Genomic DNA, 19,428 nt, shown 5'->3' on the forward strand with positions numbered 1-19,428 from the left:
TTATTCTTTGGGTTGGTACGATCACGAGGGTACCAAATTTGTATAGGTTTTATAATATTTTCATTTACAAAAATTAAAACCTCCTGTACATAATTTTTGTTTTTGATTTTGCCATCTTTTGGCAGCAATAACTTTTTCATTCTTTGGTGTACAGAGCTGTGGGTGGTATAATTTTTTTGCGACTCTTGATAAATTTTTTCAACGCTATCAATTTTAGAACTGTATGACCGTTTGATCACTTTTTATAGAATTTTTAATATTTTTCAAAATGGCAAAAAAGTGCCATTGGGCATTATTATATTTTGGTAGATCGGGCATTTTCGGATGCAGTGATCCCAAATGTGTTTACGATTTTTACTGTTTATTTTTATTTATATCAGTTCTAGGGAAAGGGAGGGGGGGATTAGAATTATTTTTTTTATTAGAATTTTTTTAAAATTTTTGTTTCTACTATTTTTCATACTCCCTAAGGTACTTTAACCCTAGGTTATGTGATCGATCCTACCATATACTGCCATACTACAGTAAGCAGTATTGGGGATTTTCTTGCTCATTCATTACAATGTGCAATTAGCACATTGTAATGAATGGGTTAAAACGAGAATGGGTTAAAACGAGCCTCAGGTCTGCATTGAGAATGCATTGTAGAAAAGGGAGTTTGGTAAGCAGAAAATCGATTAGTAGGGAGTTACAGTAGCCTAGACGACAGTGAATCAGACTGACAATTAGTGTTTATTTGTAACATATCCACAGGATACACTATAAATACATAATAAAGGCAAGACTTGAGGCATCTATGTTTCAAATTAGGACTGCTGACGACTTTGCAAGACTGGGGCGTGGTTGTTCTCCTAGCAATGTCTTGTCTCAGTTAACTTTGGAACTCCAATAGTCACAAATTCATCTATTCAACCGGCAGATATGGAGTCAGCAGACCTTGGGGATTTATCAAAAGAGTCAGAGCAGATATGTCCTAGTTCCCCATAGCAACCTATTAACCTCTTCCCGACATTTGACGTAGTATTACTGCATGGCGAGACGTGCGTTCCCCCAATATGCAGTAATACTACGTCATGCTTCGTTAAGGAGCCAGAGCCAGAAGCTGCGGGTGTCGGCTATATATTATAGCCGACACCCGCCTCTAACACCCAAGACCTGAGATTTCTCTGTGAGGTATTGTTATACGCGGGAGGGATTGGATATTAAACTTTGTGGAGCGTTTTGGTATTTTATCCATTGAGAATTTGTACATTTTATGAAAAACACATTCATTTAGCCAAAAAAAATGTAATTTCAATTTTGTTTAAACCCCAGTAAAACAATTAAAGGGTTAAAAAACTTCATAAAAGTTGTTTTACATACGTTGAGGGGTGTAGTTTCTATAATGGGGTAATTTATTGGGTTTTACTTTTATTTAGGCCTCTCAAACTGACTTCAAACCTGAGCAGGTCCCTCAATAGCAGTATTTTGCTTTTTTTATGAAAATGTGAAAAATTGCACCTGACGTTCAAAGCCCCATAACATCCTACAAAAATAAGAGTATGCGTAAAAAACCATGTCCACATAAAGTAGACATTCAGTGAATGTTAGTTATTACGTTTTTTGCTGTTATGACTCGTGTGGAAAAAGTAGAACTTTTTGAATTTCGAAAATTGAGAATTTTTCCACATTTTCACCAAATATCAGATTTTCTCATAAATAAATGCAAAACATACCACCAAAATATTTTAACTAACATAAAGTACAATGTGTCACGAGAAAACTATTGGATATGGTAAAGCGTTCCAAAGTTATAACCACTTATAGTGACACAGGGCAGATTTGAAAAAATGGGCCGTGTCAGGAAGGTGAAAAGTGGCTTTGGATTAAAGCACAGCTTTAATTTTAGCACAATAGTTTATAAAAGTAAAGCTGATCTCTGATTTGTTGCTATGGGCAACTAGAACAGTTCTTTTCTTGGACACTTCAGACAAATGTCCCCAAGTGAGTCTAAAGTCTGCATGACCTGAAGAGACGCTTAGTTTTTCCTTAAGTAAACTAGATGTACACCAGCTGGCACCAAAAGATGGTGGTGTCTATAGATATCTTATGTTGTGTCAGGGTACTGGTGGGAAAAAAGGAAGACTGGGGGCCCAAGTTAGTTAAGCAGCACAGGGCATGCTGGTGGGAGCAGTGCAGGCTTCCACCCCCCAGCAATGTGTGACCCCTGAGGAGGAGGAGAGGGGGAGGGGAAATCCCTTGGAATTATCCCCCATTTTTCAGGAGTAAAACTGTCTTTACAAGCATCATAGACGCTTGTAGAAGAGTTACTGCGTTCTCTGGTTACACCCATTTGTTTTGACATACACAACATTTAAAAAATATGTGGCCAAGTATTGCTTTTTTCAGATTATATAGCAACAAAACAGTAAGTTCTGTAGAATAGTCCTACAAACTATAGAAATGTCTAATAGTCTTATTCTGCACAATATTCATATAAGTGGCTGGTGCTGGGTGATAAATGTTGTGCATTATGTCGTACTCTGCACCTCCTACTCTTAGTTAGCTTGCTTTACGCCAGAAAATTAGAACAAAATTCTGTCGGGTCAGGAGTATTTTCGGATCACAAAACTTTTGGTGTGAGACCACACCCCCTTTTCACAGGTCACGTCCTTTTTGTCTAAAACCCTTTATAAATGCGGTGCAGACAGTTTTTGTCGTAGACAGATTAATCAATCTCTCCCAATGTTTTCCATCAGATCAAAATAAATTACACTAGTTAGTTATCATCACTAAAATTAACCTGCGGACCACTTCTAATACAGTCATGGCCATAAGTTTTGAGAATGATACAAATGTTAATTTTTACAAAGTCTACTGTGTCAGGTCCTATAATGGCAATTTGCATATACTCCAGAATGTTATAAAGAGTGATCACCCTATACTGCAGAGTCAATATTTGCCTAGAAAAATTAACTTTTTTCTCCAAAATACATTTCAACTTCATTGCAGGCCTGCCTTAAAAAGAACAGATAACATTTTTTCAGTGATTGCTCCATTTACACAGGTGTGGTTGTTGATGAGGACATCAATCTGTCATGATTAAGTAAGAATCACACCACTGGACACTTTAAAAGGAGGCTGGTGCTTGGCATACTTCTTTCTCTACTGTTAACCATGGTTATCTCTAAAGAAACACGTGCAGTCATCATTGTACTGCACAAAACTGGCCTAACAGGGAAAATTATCGCAGCTAGAAAGATTGCACCTCAGTCAACAATCTATCGCATTATCAAGGAATTCAAGAAGAGAGGTTCCATTGTTGCCAAAAAGGCTCCAGGGCGCCCAAGAAGGACCAGCAAGCGCTAGGACCATCTCTTAAGAGTGTTTCAGCTTTGGGATCGGGCTACCAGCAGTGCAGAGCTTGCTCAGGAATAGCAGCAGGCAGGTGTGAGTGCATCTGCACGCACTCACTGTGAGGCGGAGACTCTTGGAGCAAGGCCTGGTGTCAAGGAGGGCAGCAAAGACGCGACTTCTCTCCAGAAAAAACATCAGGGACAGACTGATATTCTGCAAAAGGTACAGGGAGTGGACTGCTGAGGACTGGGGTAAAGTCATTTTCTCTTATGAATCCCCTTTACGATTGTTTGGAACATCTGGAAAACAGCTTGTTCAGAGAAAACAAGGTGAACGATACTACCAGTCTTGTCTCATGCCAACTGTAAGGCATCCTGCAACCATTCATGTGTGGGGTTGCTTCTCAGCCAAGGGAATCGGCTCTCTCACAGTCTTGCCTAAAAACACATCCACGAATAAAGAATGGTACCAGAATGTCCTCCAAGAGCAACTTCTCCCAACCGTCCAAGAGCAGTTTGGAGATCAACAATGCCTTTTCAAGCATGAAGGAACACCTTGCCATATAGCAAAGGTGATAACTGAATGGCTCAAGGAACAAAACAGAGATTTTGGGTCCATGGCCTGGAAACTCCCCAGATCTTAATCCCATTGAGAACTTGTGGTTAATCATCAAGAGACGGGTGGACAAACAAAAACCAACAAATTGTGACAAAATGCAAGCATTGATTATGCAAGAATGGACAGCTATCAGTCAGGATTTGGTCCAGAAGTTGATTGAGAGCATGCCAGGGAGAATTGCATTGGTCCTGAAGAAGGGTCAACACTGCATATATTGACTTGCTGCATTAAGGGACACCTGTCATCAGGTCTGTGTCACTAGTTCTGTCACCTCTACCTGTTGAAGCAGCTCACAAGGATCCCATCCCAACCTTTATCTAGTTATTTCATACATTAATGATTCTTTATTATGTAAATGAGGCTGGTCACATGGTCAGAGGCAGGGGCTGGTCACCCCTGTTACCTCTCCCCTCTCCTCCCCCTGCTCATGTCTGTGTGTAATGTATAGTAAAGCATTACTAGTGTGTGTTCTGCATCTGCTGACATGCTGCATCCTCCTAATACACATGTGTGAGACACAGACATCAGCTACACACGTAGCTGACATGTTCTGCTATAACATGGCTGCCTGGAGCTGTTGTATGTCTCCTATACACACACAGGCTGCAGGGGGTGCCAGCACCAGGAAGCACATCATTATACAGACTCACATCATTATACAGGCTGTCAGTGCGGTACCTTCCACTCATGAATAAGCTGGACACCTTGAATATGCTAATGACTCACTGGACATTTCACAGGTCATTTGCATACAGCTTTAGGACCTCATTGCTTAAGGTTGCAGGCATGTAGAGGGACAATGAAGGGATATAGGCAATGCTTTCTAATGGCAGTTTATGAAAATCTATTTAGATTAGGGGGGTTATTTTGCCTGACGGGTTCTCTTTAACTCATTCTAACTTTCAATAAAAGCTTTTGTTACTCATAATATGATTGCACTTGTATTTCTGTATGTGATGAAAACATCTGACAAACACACACAAAAACCAGAGGGCAACAGATTATGTGAAAATATAACATTTGTGTCATTCTCAAAACTTATGGCCATCACTGTACATCCACATAACATGCCCCATAGCAAAAGTGAGACTAGCCTTTTGATTCTTTCTGCTAAGGTTTGGTCACTGCAGAGTGGACTTTCAGTCCAAATGCTCTTATACGTTGAGACACTGTATGACTAGACAGATCCTTACCCAGTTGAGTTCTGAACTAGCGAGCAATTCCAGGTGCAGTGTTGAAATAGTTACCCATGAAGATTCTCTGCATTTTCCTGTTCTCTTTTAGATTTGCTTTCTAGTTTGATGTAGATGTAGTAAAGATGAAAGTCGGTGAAATCTGGAAAGTCAGGCTGCAGTTAAATAGGAAAAAAGGGAAAAAATATCCACTGTCCACGCTGGTGGTAAGTAAAAGTTTTTAGCAGTAGTTTATTAAATCCAATCCATTAAAAACGACAAAACAACACTAAAAAATGAATGCGGTAACGCATTTCTGGCAAAACATTGTACTAGCCCTTAGTCATACCTAGGGTAGCATAGAAGTTAGTGTGTTTAAATAGGAAAGGAAACCAGAAATGAGAAACTCCCTATGGAAAATGAGACAGGTGTGTGTAAAGGAAAGAGGATCAGAGTATACTGCCTGGGAGATCCGATCATGTGATCAGCGCTCGTGTGTCTAAAGGATATACAACTGTGGGTGAGCATGAACACTTTTTCCTTTTTCTTTTTTCATATAGGGTTTGTCAGATAATTAATGGATTGTTCCCATTTTGGCAAATTAATGTTATTTGCAACACCTCCCACCAGGGCCTAGCCTTTTATTGTGGCCTGGAGGCAGCCAGGTGTGGAGAAATATGGAGGGAGAGGCTGATGCAGTGGTTTTTCCAAGGGGCAACCCCTGATGTCTCTGTAGAATGAATCCCTGGGCGATGGATGGGAAGCCCATGGTGGTAAGCAGCCATATCTAGGGATCAGACGGAGGCAACGTTGTGCAAATGAACTTACAGTTCTTTATTCAACAGGAGACAACGGCTAAATGATGAACAGCAGATTCTCAAGCTGAGTCTGGGCGGTGGATCTCAGCTCTGGGCTTAATTGTCCGGACCTGCCCTGAGTGCTAGGCAGTGGCCTGAGACATCTGTAGTTCCTGGTATTAGTATGCTTGCTATGGCAGCATTGACATGTGCTGCTCACTCTGGCTTGACTCTGCAGACTTAGACCATGTGCTTCCCCCCAGCAGGGGTTTATATACTCCCCAGATCAGGTGGTAGCACTCTTACAATCAGCTTTCAGCTTGTATTAAGAGAACATAATTGGATAGTCGCATATCGCAGTGTTAACTGTTGCCTTACCAGGCAGTGGCTGAAGCTGCAATCACTAAGTTCTCCTAGAGGTAGCACCTGGATGAGTTGAGTAGGCTCACCAGATAGCTTCTGACCAGTAGAGGGCGCTATTCGCAACAACCTCCTTGCATTGGCAGGGGTGTTGCATGTTGTTTGTATGATGAAAATGTATACAATTTTCCAATATACTTTCCGTATCAATTCCTCAAACTTTTCTAGATCGTTGCTTGCTGTCGTTAAACCAGAAGCTTCTATCTTTACTTACAGTGGACAGAAATCTGACCATGGTTACACAGGTCTATGGCTCGTGCTGCCAAAAAAGCTAACTAATGTAATAATAACACACCCTCACTCTCTCTTCCTGTACACCCTCAGTTTTTCTTACATTTTTATAAACAAATAATCCTCACACCAGGCTGCAGGAAATGGCGGACAGGATAGGACAGAGAACAGTGATATGTGCACTATGCCTCTCCAAGGCTTTAATCTGCTCCAGGTGCTGTAATTTTATATATGCAACATCCCCCACCAGGGCCTAACCTTTCTTCATTGGCTGAGGACAGCGAGGACCCAGAATACCAGAGTGACTGGCTAATGCGGCCTTGGGCATGCTATGGTCACAGTGCTTGGTAGTGGGACCGGAGGACGGGCCTACAGCCTGGCAGGTCTCCAGCAGGTGGTGGGTGCAAGAAAAGTGGAGGAAGAGGCTGATGTAATGAGTTTCTCCCCGGGGCAACCCATGAGGAGTATGTAGAGATCCCTGGAGGATGAAGGATGGGGAGCCCTTGATGGTGAACAGCCTGATACAGGGATCACACAGAGGCATGTTGTGCAAATCAACTCGTCGTTATTACATTTTTCTATAGTTACACCACATTAAAATGGAAACAAAAAACAAAATGTAGAATGCATAAAATAACACTTTATTAGCTCACTTAAAACAAATCCATTTAAAAAGACAACATACACAGAAAAAGTCCACTAATGCTCAAATAAGTAAATGTATGTGATAAATAGATCAGTCTGTATAGAAGGTATAGTCTCAATAACAAGTCAAGGTATTTGCTTACAAACAAGTATCGCAGATTACCCAAAGGGATAACAGAGGACAAGGGACACATACACAGGTATATACATACCAAGGGTGGACACTACCCGACATGTTTCACCTTGCTTTATCAGGGTAATGTGTCCCTTATCCTTTGTTATTCCTCTGGGTAATGTGGAATATTTGTTTAAGCAAAGACCTTGACGTGTTATGAGGACTACACCTTCTATACAGGTCTACTGTGATCTATTTATTATGTATATTTAGTTATTTGAATATTGGTGGCCATTTTTGTTTTTTGTTCACTTTTTTGTGGTGTTATTTCATTTAGGGAACAATCTATTTAATCTAGTGGGGGTACATTGTGTCCATGTCCCCTATTACTTGTAGTGGTGTTCACTCTTCTCTTGTTATTGAAGAAAGATTCACATTTTCAGTTATGTATATAAATCAGCCTCTGAGGGTGTGTTCACATGTGGCGTTAATGCATGTGTTTTCAAAAGCATCAGAACAGCTGAGAATAGATTTGCCTGGCTTTTATTTGCTCAGAATGATGGTTACCATTTAAGTTATCAGTTTTCCCAGTTAGAGAAATCAGCAGTATTAGTGTACAACGTTAAAAGGTATTTTGTCGAATTTGTTAATTTTTTGGTTCTTCTGCAACATTAGATGCAACTATGCTGAAAAAACTGAAAATATCAATAAAAATGATGGGGAAAAATGGTGGTGCTAACTACAACACGTTTGGAAGTTTTACTTACTGTGATCTTTAAGCTGGTAGTAGGAGGGGATCTTATAGACTTATAGATAGATCTATAGATCCCCATTTCTACATGACAGCATCTATTGTTTTTCCAGGTTATCCATGGCTTACCCATATAAAAGAGCCCACCATATGACATCAGTGCCAGCTACACAGTGGACAGAGATGAGGCAGATAGCTCTGTACAGTGTGTAGCAGCTGATTCGGCTTGCACACTTGGGTGTTACACAAAGGATGGAGTTGTCAGCTTCTAGCCCCTGTTCTAGCTTCTGTTCCCTGTGTATTGGCAATGCTGTCAGCAATGCAAAGATCTCAACAGTTGTCACACCCCCATCAATATTATAATGATGAGGTGGAAATGTACCTCTGTTTGGATTTCTTCTTCCTCTTTGTGCAACTTCACTTGCTTCTTCAAACCACCTTGAAAGCATGTCAGACATTCTTTGCATTAAAGATGCATTAGTCACCTGGTCACCTAGAAACATTAAGTAATTTAGGGTTCAAATCTCAATCCAAATACATGGTCATATAACACATTGGGGCAGATTTATCAAACTGTCGGAAAGTCAGAATATTTCTAGTTGCCCATGGCAACCAATCACAGCTCCCCTTTAAAATTTTCATGAGCACTGGTAAAATGAAAGCGGAGCTGTGATTGGTTGCCATGTGCAACTAGGAATATTCTAACTTTCAGACAGCTTGATAAATCTGCCCTATTATATTCTAAAATTAGAAGTTTCATGCTTGCTGCTTAGAGACGCACACAACTATTTCCAACAAAAAAATGAAAGAAAATTCCATTTTAGACAAATTGTAACAAAAAATGTATAACTATTTTTATTGTTCAAATGCATCTAAATGGATAATAAAAGAAACATTGAAATAGATATGCATTACAAATATCCCATCATTTTCGGTCTATAGCTCCCTGAACTTATTTTCTTAAATAGGGAAGGAGCTAAGATTGTGGTGCATAACAAGGGAATTGAAAGAACCCAAAATACAAAAGGAATGTAAGGACCCTTAAAGGGGTTGTGTCACCATAGCACATGGCTGTAATTGGGGCCAATGCATTGTGACAAGTACTTTCACCATTTACACTTATTACAAAATATGCAGGCTTACTGAGATAGCTACCAGCAGGGGGCGCCAGCAACCAGGACAAAAGGAGTTGTGTCCCGTCCTGAGCAACAGCTGATCTGGCCAAGTCTGCGCACAAGGATTCCCCCAGCTGCTCTGCACTACAGATCACTCCACAGGCTCACAGCTCCTCTCCACACTGAGAGATCAGCTGACACACTGCAGCCAATAGGAAGTGAGAGAGAAGGAGGGGCAGAGATTGTGCTGTGATGGCCACTGCTTACCAGCTCCACAGGAGCCTACACACGGCCGTATGCCTTTTCTGTCCTGTATTTACAGCTGTATTCTGGTCGCAAATACAGGCTGTATGACATCTGTATGTAGCTTGTATGTAACCCGTATTTTCACAGTATTCTGTAAAAAATACAGTGGGCTTGCAAATGATGTCACTTACTTGGCCAAGCCCAAATTTGATCACCTGATAAGCCCAGACTCAATTTTCTCTTTACTGAGAGTGAGGTTAGATTTCATTGTGGAATATATAACTGGATATATAGATGTACATGCTTGTATCATCTATACATGCATATTTGCAAGTATACAGCATAGGAGTAGTAGTACTGTGTCCCCATATATACAGGATTGGAGTGATAGTACTGTGTCCCCATATATACAGGATTGGAGTAGTAGTACTGTGTCCCCCTCCCACTTGGCAACGGGCATGTCCCCATTCCCCCCTAAACAACAAGCATGTCCCCCCTTGGCAACGGCATGTCCCCATACCCCCCTAAACAACGAGCATGTCTCCCCTAGACAACGAGCATGTCCCCCCTTGGCAACGAGCATGTCCCCCCTTGGCAACAAGCATGTCCCCCCTAGACAACGAGAATGTCCCCCCTAAACAACGAGCATGTCCCCCCTAAACAACGAGCATGTCCCCCCTTGGCAACGAGCATGTCCCCCCTTGGCAACGAGCATGTTCCCCCTTGGCAACGGGCATGTCCCCATCCCCCCCTAGACAACGAGCATGTCTCCCCTAGACAATGAGCATGTCTCCCCTAGACAACGAGCATGGTCCCCACTCCCCTTGGCAACGAGCATGTCCCCCCTAGACAACGAGCATGCCCCCCCCTTGGCAACAAGCATGTCCCCCCTAGACAACGAACATGTCCGCCTCCCCCCTTGGCAACAAGCCCTTTTTTTGTGTGTGTGTTTGTATTTTTTGTCTTCCAAGACCGTGTATGCTGTGGACTACTTCGGATTCGTAGGATTGCGTCGAAGACTGCCATTATTTTTACAAATAAAATGGTCAGCGAGGGTGTGTCCGCATTTTTTTTCCAATAAAACTTTCTTTTTGTTATTAAAAGTGTGGGGTTTTTTTCTTCGCAAGACTGTATAATTTGCCATAGTAGTGGTGCTGTCTAGTTGACGGTGCTCATTACTAAGGGCTGGCCTTAGTGTTTGCCATCTTTTTTTGGTATTTAATGGTATTGGCATTAGTGAAAATTTGCTAAAAAAGATGGCAAACACTAAGGCCAGCCCTTAGTAATGAGCACCCTCAACTAGACAGCACCACTACTATGGCAAATTATACAGTCTTGCGAAGAAAAAAACTCCACACTCCACAAAAAGAAAGTTTTATTGAAAAAAAAATGCGGACACACCCTCGTTGTCCATTTTATTTGTAAAAATAATGGCAGTCATCAACGCAATCCTACGAATCCGAAGTAGTCCACAGCATACACGGTCCTGGAAGACAAAAAAACAAACATACACACAAAAAAAGGGCTTGTTGCCAAGGGGGCATGCTCGTTGCCAAGGGGGAGGGGGACATGCTTGTTGTTTAGGGGGAGACTAGCATGCTCGGGGGTAGGGAAAATGCTAGTTGCCAAGGGGGACATGCTCGTGGCCAAGGGGGGCAGGCTTGCTATCTAGGGGGATATGGACATGCTCGGGGGTAAGGAACATGTTCGTTGCCAAGGGGGACATGCTCGTGGCCAGGGGGGACCAATACAGTCAGTCCCTGGGTTACACACAAGATAGGTTCTGTAGGTTTGTTCTTAAATTGAATTTGTATCTAAGACGGAACTGTATACTTGTAACCCCAGACAAAAATGTTTTGGTCTCTGTGGCAATAGGATTTTAAAAATGTTGGATTGCCATATGAATCAGAATTAACAATAAATCTTCATTACAAACAGATGCCTGTGATAACTGTTAGAGCTGATTATTGTAACTTACGGCTAAAGTACAGTAAATTACCAACATCCAGAGGTCCGCTTATATCTAGGGGCTGTCTGTAAGTTGGATGTTCTTAAGTAGGGGACCGCCTGAATATACATATAAATGTGTGTGTGTAAAATGAAGAATTTTATTTTTTGTACATTTTTCCACATGTGTTACAACAAAATAAAACTTTTAGTATCCCTGTGAATGTAGCAACCCAAAGAATAAAGGTGACGTGTAATTTGGGTGCACAGTAAAAGCCTTAAATTTCAAGCCCACAAGAAAATGGCGCAAATGTTTTTTTTTCACCAATTTTACTGCATTTGTAATTTGTTTCCCGCTTCCCAGTTCAGGGCATGGAATATTAAATACCATCACTATGAAGTGCAGTTTGTTACACAGAAAACAAGCCGTCACACAGCTCTGTACATGGAAAAATAAAAAAGTTATGGATTTTTGAAGGAGGGGAGTGAAAAATGGAAACATAAAAATGAAAAAGGGCCAGGTCGTTAAGGGGTTAAAATCTCCTAAAACCTATATAAATTTTGGATCCCAGCGCACGTACCAACCCAAAGAATAAAGGGGAGGTGTCAGCTTGAGAACAGAGTGAAATCTGAAAAAAAGAGTCCAATAGAGAATGTGGGGCATGCATTTTTTCCTCAATTACTCAGTACATTGCATGGAATACTAAATGGCTTGCACACTCTTTACACATCTTTGCACACCTTTCACACCCTTTAGCACACTCTTTCACACCCCATGCACACACTTGCACACTCTTTCACACCCCATGCACACTCTTTCACAGCCCTTGCACACTGCACACTCTTTCATACCCTTCCATACACTTGGACACTCTTTGAACTTACATTTCACAGGCTCCTGCTCTGCACACTCTTCAGACACTCAGCTGACAGCAGTGCTGAGGTCACGTTCTGCAGCGGTCACGTGATCGCATCTCCACGGCAACCCACAGCATAGTGAATGGCCGCTTGCGGTGGATTCCTTCTGGCACCGTAAGCGGCCCCGATCCCCCACCGGGGCCTAGCCTTTTCTTGGGGCCGGAATACCTGAGTGGCTGGCGGTTGCGGCCTAGGCATGCTAGTGTCACAGTGCTTGGTATGGGGGACCGGAGGGCTGTCCTACAGCCTGGCAGGTCTCCAGCAGGGTGTTGTTGGCAAGAAATGATGAGGGAGAGGCTGCTATAGCGGTTCTCCCTCGGGCAACCCTTTGGTGTCTAGAGTATGAGTCTCTGTGTGGTGGACAGGGTGCCCGTGATGGTGACAGCCGTAGTAGCAGGGACCAGACGGAGGCAGACGTTGAACAAAAACAACTTACAGTTCTTTATTGGAACCGACAGGAACCGTAGCAACGTGCCTTGACAGAATGGTGGAATGCTGGAGATGTAGTTGGAGGGAGTCACAGGATGGACAATGGGCCTGGATGCAAAGGGCAGGCTGGGAGATAGCTGTGTCCTAGTAGGATGCTTCAGCTTGTCCTGGGTTGCTTCAGATATCACCCTTGAAGGTAGGATGATACCCCTTTCCTCTCACTGTCTCACTCACTACACTCTTCAGGCAGGGATCTGGGCTCACCTGCTCTGATCTGGTGTGCTGGCTGCACTGACTCTTCAGAGTCTCTACTCTGATCTGAGAGAGTGAACTCTCTCCTCACACTGGACTCTCTTCTGAGAGAGAACTGACTTCTAGAAGTTTCCTGACCAGGGGTTTTGTTACTCCCACTGGTCAGGTGGTGGCTACTCCTCCAATTACATCTCAGCTCACAGATATAAGGTATAACACATGTGATTGGTTGCTGGAATTACATCACATAAAACAATTAACTCCTGCCTTACCAGGCAGGCTCTACCACTGCAGTGCTCATCTGTGTTATGTAGTGACATGCTATGGGGTTGATCAGACCCTTCACAGGCTGCAAGCTACATGGTGGGACGTATTCGCAACAACCACTCTGCCTTGCATCGGCGAGGGTGTTGCACAGTCCCATGCACTTCTATTGGAATGGCCGCATTGCAAATCTGTCCATAAATAGGACATGTTCTATATTTTGCGATGCGGCCATCTGATCACGATGCGGTGAGACACCGTTTGCTCACCGCATCACTACCAGAAGTAATGTAAGTCTATGGGGGGCTGTGATCTGGTCGCAAATCATGCGACCAGATCACTGTCCCCCTCACGGTCGTGTGAATGAGGCCTAACTGCAGCCAGACATGGCTATCTGCTGAACAGAGGAGTCCTCCCCTAACATGGATCATAGCAATGTAGCAGCTCTTTCCTCACTCCACTCTTAGGCTACATTCACACGATGTATGCCCGCCGTACCGTAGTACGGCGGGCATACATCGGCGCTGCGGAGAGGAGCAGGGGATGAGCGCTGCTCACCCCCGCCCTTCTCCATAGGAAGATACAGCGCACAGCGCCGTATCACGGGAAAAGATAGGACATGTCCTATCTTTTCCCGTGCTACGGAGCGGTACGGTGCCGCGCGTCCCCCATACATGTGTGTGAATGTAGCCTTAGTCAGGTCACACATGAGGCTGCAGAGATAACACAAGTAACAGTCTGAGCTCTGACCTCTCATGATGCAGTCCTCCTCCTGTACTCTCCACCATTCACTGTCCCTCCATGCTACACTGCTGTCATGCAGTCCTCCTCCTGTACTCTCCACCATTCACTGTCCCTCCATGTTACACTGCTGTCCTGCAAAGGGGCCCCTGTCCCTGACTAGCAGGGAAGTAGCTAAAGATCAGTTACATGTGAGAAGCTGTCACCCATTTATCTATCCAAGTCCTATTATCTATCTATCCATCAACTGTCATCTTTCTATCTCTCTATCTCATATCTATCTATCCTATATCTATCTATCTATCTCATATCTATCCATCTCTCATATCTATCTATCTCCTGTCATCTATCTATCTCTCATATCTATCTAGTGATTTAGTTGCAATTCCTTACAAAATACACAGAAAGAGATGCAATTAACGGCCCCAAAGTAACATACAAAAATACAAAAGTTTATTAGTAAAAGTCATAAAAACAACTGAAAAGGTCCATGTTAGTGCACCTAATTATGTACAATCAATGCATACAAGTAGAGCAAAACAATGGGGCAGATTTACTTACCCGGTCCATTCGCGATCCAGCGGTGCGTTCTCTACGCTGAATTCTGGTCCGGCCGGGATTTATTAACGTCCACCAGGTGGCCTGCTGCGCTGAAGTTCCCTGGAACGCACTGGAATACACCGAGCCAGGCTGAGTGAAGGTAAGTGCAAGCTCCGCGACACATTTTTTAAAAAAAATGCGGCGGTTTTTCCGAATCCGTCGGGTTTTCGTTCGGCCATGCCCCCCCCCCCCCCGATTTCCGTCACGTGCATGCCGATGCGCCACAATCCGATCGCGTGCGCCAAAATCCCGGGGCAATTCAGGGGAAATCGGCGCAAATCGGAAATATTCGAGTAACACGTCGGGATATATTCTCACAGCATCATGGTCGGTCAGGCGGACAGTAAAGTGTAAATATGTCGGAGGTCTAGAAAAATGCAGGGACGGCAAACTCCATGCGTATCCTCACTTCGAAGTGACTTCCTCAGGGGTAAGTGGCACTTACACCTGAGGAAGTCACTTTGGAGTGACGATACACGTCGGGTTTGCCTCCCCTGCACCCACCTAGACTTCTGCCATGCATGTCAGCCTGACCGACCATGATGCTGTGAGAATACATAGATGCACATTTACTAAAAACAGTGCAGTGTGTACTATGTGCAGTGACCTTTGTAGTGTGCAGGGGCGCCAGATTCAGGATTTCTGTTGCACGTTCTTCATGAATCTGGTGCCCCCTGCACTTCCCCGACAGAGTGCACCAACTTTTTTTGGTGCACTTTTAACATGGGGCGTGTGACACATTTCTATTGGACTTTGCATGTTGAATCTGGCACACGGTCCGACTGAGCTCCGGAATGCCCCCTAATTTGTGCTGAAAAATCCCCGTGGCTACGTAGCACACACCATTACGTCAGCCACTTGGCGACATCATAGTGTGTATACCGGCATTGGAACACACCTTAATATCAGCAAGCGGCTGACATCATGGTGTATGCGATAGGACAGCGCAGGAGCTGAAGACAGAAAGAGGCACTTGCTATAAATGAAGAGACAGGCACTTGCTATAAATGAAGAGACAGGCACTTGCTATATATACACGAGAGGGCAGGCACATGCTATACACGAGGGGGCAGGCACTTGCTATAAATGAAGAGACAGGCACTTGCTATATATACGAGAGGGCAAGCACTTGCTATATAGGAGGACACAGGCACTTGCTATACACGAGGACGCAGGCACTTGCTATATACACGAGGACGCAGGCACTTGCTATATACACGAGGACGCAGGCACTTGCTATATACACGAGGACGCAGGCACTTGCTATATACAAGAGGACGCAGGCACTTGCTATATACACGAGGACGCAGGCACTTGCTATATACAAGAAGACGCAGGCACTTGCTATATACACGAGGACGCAGGCACTTGCTATATACACGAGGGGGCAGGCACTTGCTATATACACGAGGACGCAGGCACTTGCTATATACACGAGGGGGCAGGCACTTGCTATATACACGAGGGGGCAGGCACTTGCTATATACACGAGGGGGCAGGCACTTGCTATATACACGAGGGGGCAGGCACTTGCTATATACACGAGGGGGCAGGCACTTGCTATATACACGAGGGGGCAGGCACTTGCTATATACACGAGGGGGCAGGCACTTGCTATATACACGAGGGGGCAGGCACTTGCTATATACACGAGGCGGGAGGCACTTGCTATATATGAGGACACAGGCACATGCTATACACGAGGGGGCAGGCACTTACTATATACACGTGGGGGAAGGCACTTGCTATATACACGAGGGGGCAGGCACTGGCTATATACTGGGGACTGGCTGGCTATATACTTGGAGGTTGCTGGCTATATAATGGGGGCAGGGGGCTATTGGCTGTATACAAGGGGCCAGTGCTGTCTATATAGTAGAGGGTAGAGGCTGGGTATATACTGGGGGCATGTGCTAACTAGATATATACTGGGTGGAGGCTGTGAACAATGCATTTCCCACCATAGGCTTATACTTGAGTCAGCGAGTCAGCAGTTTCTGCCTGTTTTTGTGTTAAAATGAGGTACCTCGGCTTATACTTGGGTCGGCTTATGCTCGAGTATATACACACACATACTGAGCTTTATATTTTTATACGGCTGTGAAAACATTATAGCTGAGCTGTGACTGATTACTATGAACAAAATAGACTGTGTTATAGTTTTTATAAATGAGGCTGATATGAAAGTTTCAGAATATGTTATTGAATATATGGGTGTACATATACATATATATATATATATATTATATATATATATATATATATATATATTATATATATATATATATATATATATATATATATATATATATATACACATACCGTATATACTCGTGTATAAGCCGAGTTTTTTAGCACAAAAATGTGCTGAAAAACGTCCCCTCGGCTTATACACGAGTCTATTATTTAAAAAAATTACCCAGTTAAAAAAAAAAAACTTAAATACTCACCCTCCGATGTCGGCGCGGCTTACCGATGTCCCCGTTGTCAGCGAGTCCTGTCTTCTTTCTTCTCCGCGGCTCCTCTTCTCTCTTCTTTCTTCCGACATGGACGTGGCCATGTTTTCTTCATGGCCGCGCATATTATGACGTCAGCAGCGGCCGCGTCATAGTATGCGCATGCTAAAGAAAACATAGCCGCGTCCATGCCGGAAGAAAGAAGAGGAGCCGCAGAGAAGAAAGAAGACAGGATGCGCTGACATCGGGGAGCCGCGCTGACATCGGAGGGTGAGTATTTAAGTTTATTTTTTTATGGTCCATGGGGGCAGGCTGCTGTATACTACTAGGGGCTGCTGTATACTACTAGGGGCTTGCTGTATACTACTAGGGGCTGCTGTATACTACTGGTGGCTGATGTATACTACTAGGGGCTTGCTGTATACTACTAGGGGCTGCTGTATACTACTAGGGCTGCTAAATACTACATGGGGGCTGGCAGGCTATATACTACTGGGGGCTGACAGGCTGTATACTACTGGGGGCTGACAGGCTGTATACTACTGGGGGCTGGCAGGCTGTATACTACTGGGGGCTGGCAGGCTGTATACTACTGGGGGCTGGCAGGCTGTATACTACTGGGGGCTGGCGGGCTGTATACTACTGGGGGCTGGTGGGCTGTATACTACTGGGGGATGGCGGGCTGTATACTACTGGGGGATGGCGGGCTGTATACTACTGGGGGATGGCAGGCTGTATACTACTGGGCGCTGGCAGGCTGTATACTACTGGGGGCTGGCAGGCTGTATACTATTGGGGGGGGGTTGACCAATGCATTTCCCACCCTCGGTTTATACTCGAGTCAGTAGTTTTTCCCAGGTTTTGCTGGTAAAATTAGGGGTCTCGGCTTATACTCGAGTATATACAGTATATATATATATATATATATATACACATATATATATATATATATATATTTTCTTATTCAAGTATATATTGACAATGATTAAAAGGAGAGGAAGCAGTGTCAGGGCTTTGGTAGGTGACACACAACACCAATAGCAGATTCCTGCTGTGCTGGGAATCAGTAAATGAAGGGACTATTTGACCACAGCAGGTGGAAGGAGACTCTGAAGGCTGATTGCTAGGGCCCTCCTGCTCAGCCCACAGGCTGTATAAGCAGGGGGGGGGGGGGGCTGCAGGACTGGCAGACCCCGCACTTATGGCCCTGCTGGAGGAGAAGCTGAGGAGAGAGGGCTCCGGCTGGCTGACACCTTTGCTGTCCCAGCCGGCTCCCTCTCACCCCGTGTCGGCTACTCCGGTGCCCGTTCCCTCTGCTGCCCGGCCTGCACGGGGCGGTCCCTCCCCCATCAAAACTCGGAGCCGAGCGTGGGCCTCGGCTCCGCGGCCACAGAGCGTGTGTTGCGCTCTGCTAAGGCTAGCAGCTGCGCGTCGGCTGCAGCAGGCGGGCCGACGGCGGCGGTAGCAGTGTCCCCGCGCGGGTAGGAGATGTAGGGCACGTCTGCTCCTGCGTCTCCTCACCCAGACAACCTGGCTGTGCCTACAGGCACAGTGCAGGTTACAGCTGCTCCCCCTGCTGGCCCTCCGCCCAAACAGCCTGGCCGTTTAGCTAGGTGGTTTGGGCTGGGTGCCAGCAGTAGTACAGTACAAGCACCAAACACTGACACAGCCCCTCCTCCCCACCCACACATGTCACGTAGTGCGCTCAGCAGCCACCGTTTGCACCAAGCACCACACACCACCCTGTGTCCACATTCACTGACCCCCCCGCCCCCCTCTTACCCTCCAGGTCCTGCCGTGGAGGGTGACGGGGATGATAGTGATGAACCCGCGGACCGCCGGCACGCTGTTTCGGCTGCTGGCGTTTCGCGGGACCGGCGCGGCAGGGGTCTTAGCCACTCCAGCGTGGCCTGTAGCTGTTTGGAATTTCCGCAGCGCGGTTACCGCTCGGGGGCTGGGCCTCGGCCGCATAGCCCTGTGGGACGGTGTAGACACCAATCTCGATCTACCCGTTCCTGTTCCCACTCAACTTGGGCGAGCTGTAAGCGGTCCAGGTCTCATGACAGAGACAGCAGGCGTTCTGGTAGAACCAGCTGGGGCCGGACATATTCCAGGTGCTCTTCATCCTCGTCCAGCGGTCGTTACACCCGCTCCAGAGAGGTGGTCGCGGAGGCGGCAACACTCTTCTCCGCCGCATGGGGTGGATGAAGCTAGGGTACCACCTACGGTCCCATCCTCAGCGTTGCCTAGCGCACCCATGGCGCCTCCTCCTCCAGTGGTCCTGCAGCAGGTCGTTCCTCCGGTGGGCGAGTTGTCCTGTAAGAGTGCATGGAAAAAGTCTTCTATTGCTGGTGATGATGTGGTTGGCGCCCCAA

At 45.1% G+C, this 19,428-nt stretch overlaps 1 protein-coding gene across 9 annotated transcripts in view; it reads right to left on the bottom strand.

Annotated features, from left to right (window-relative positions):
• DCAF6 (DDB1 and CUL4 associated factor 6) overlaps positions 1–19,428 on the bottom strand; it is a 737,604-nt gene that overhangs the window by 479,010 nt on the left and 239,166 nt on the right. For 8 of the 9 annotated variants that reach the window (XM_072137281.1, XM_072137275.1, XM_072137278.1 and 5 more), the window contains one exon: positions 8,468–8,578. The exons of the other annotated variant lie outside the window; for it this stretch is intronic. In XM_072137281.1, the coding sequence (XP_071993382.1) occupies positions 8,468–8,578 (111 nt within the window). The remainder of the gene's footprint in view (positions 1–8,467; positions 8,579–19,428) is intronic. 9 annotated transcript variants of the gene reach the window in all.

This window comes from Engystomops pustulosus, chromosome 2 (genome assembly GCF_040894005.1).
Source record: "Engystomops pustulosus chromosome 2, aEngPut4.maternal, whole genome shotgun sequence".
In the NCBI taxonomy this organism is placed as follows: Eukaryota; Metazoa; Chordata; class Amphibia; order Anura; family Leptodactylidae; genus Engystomops; species Engystomops pustulosus.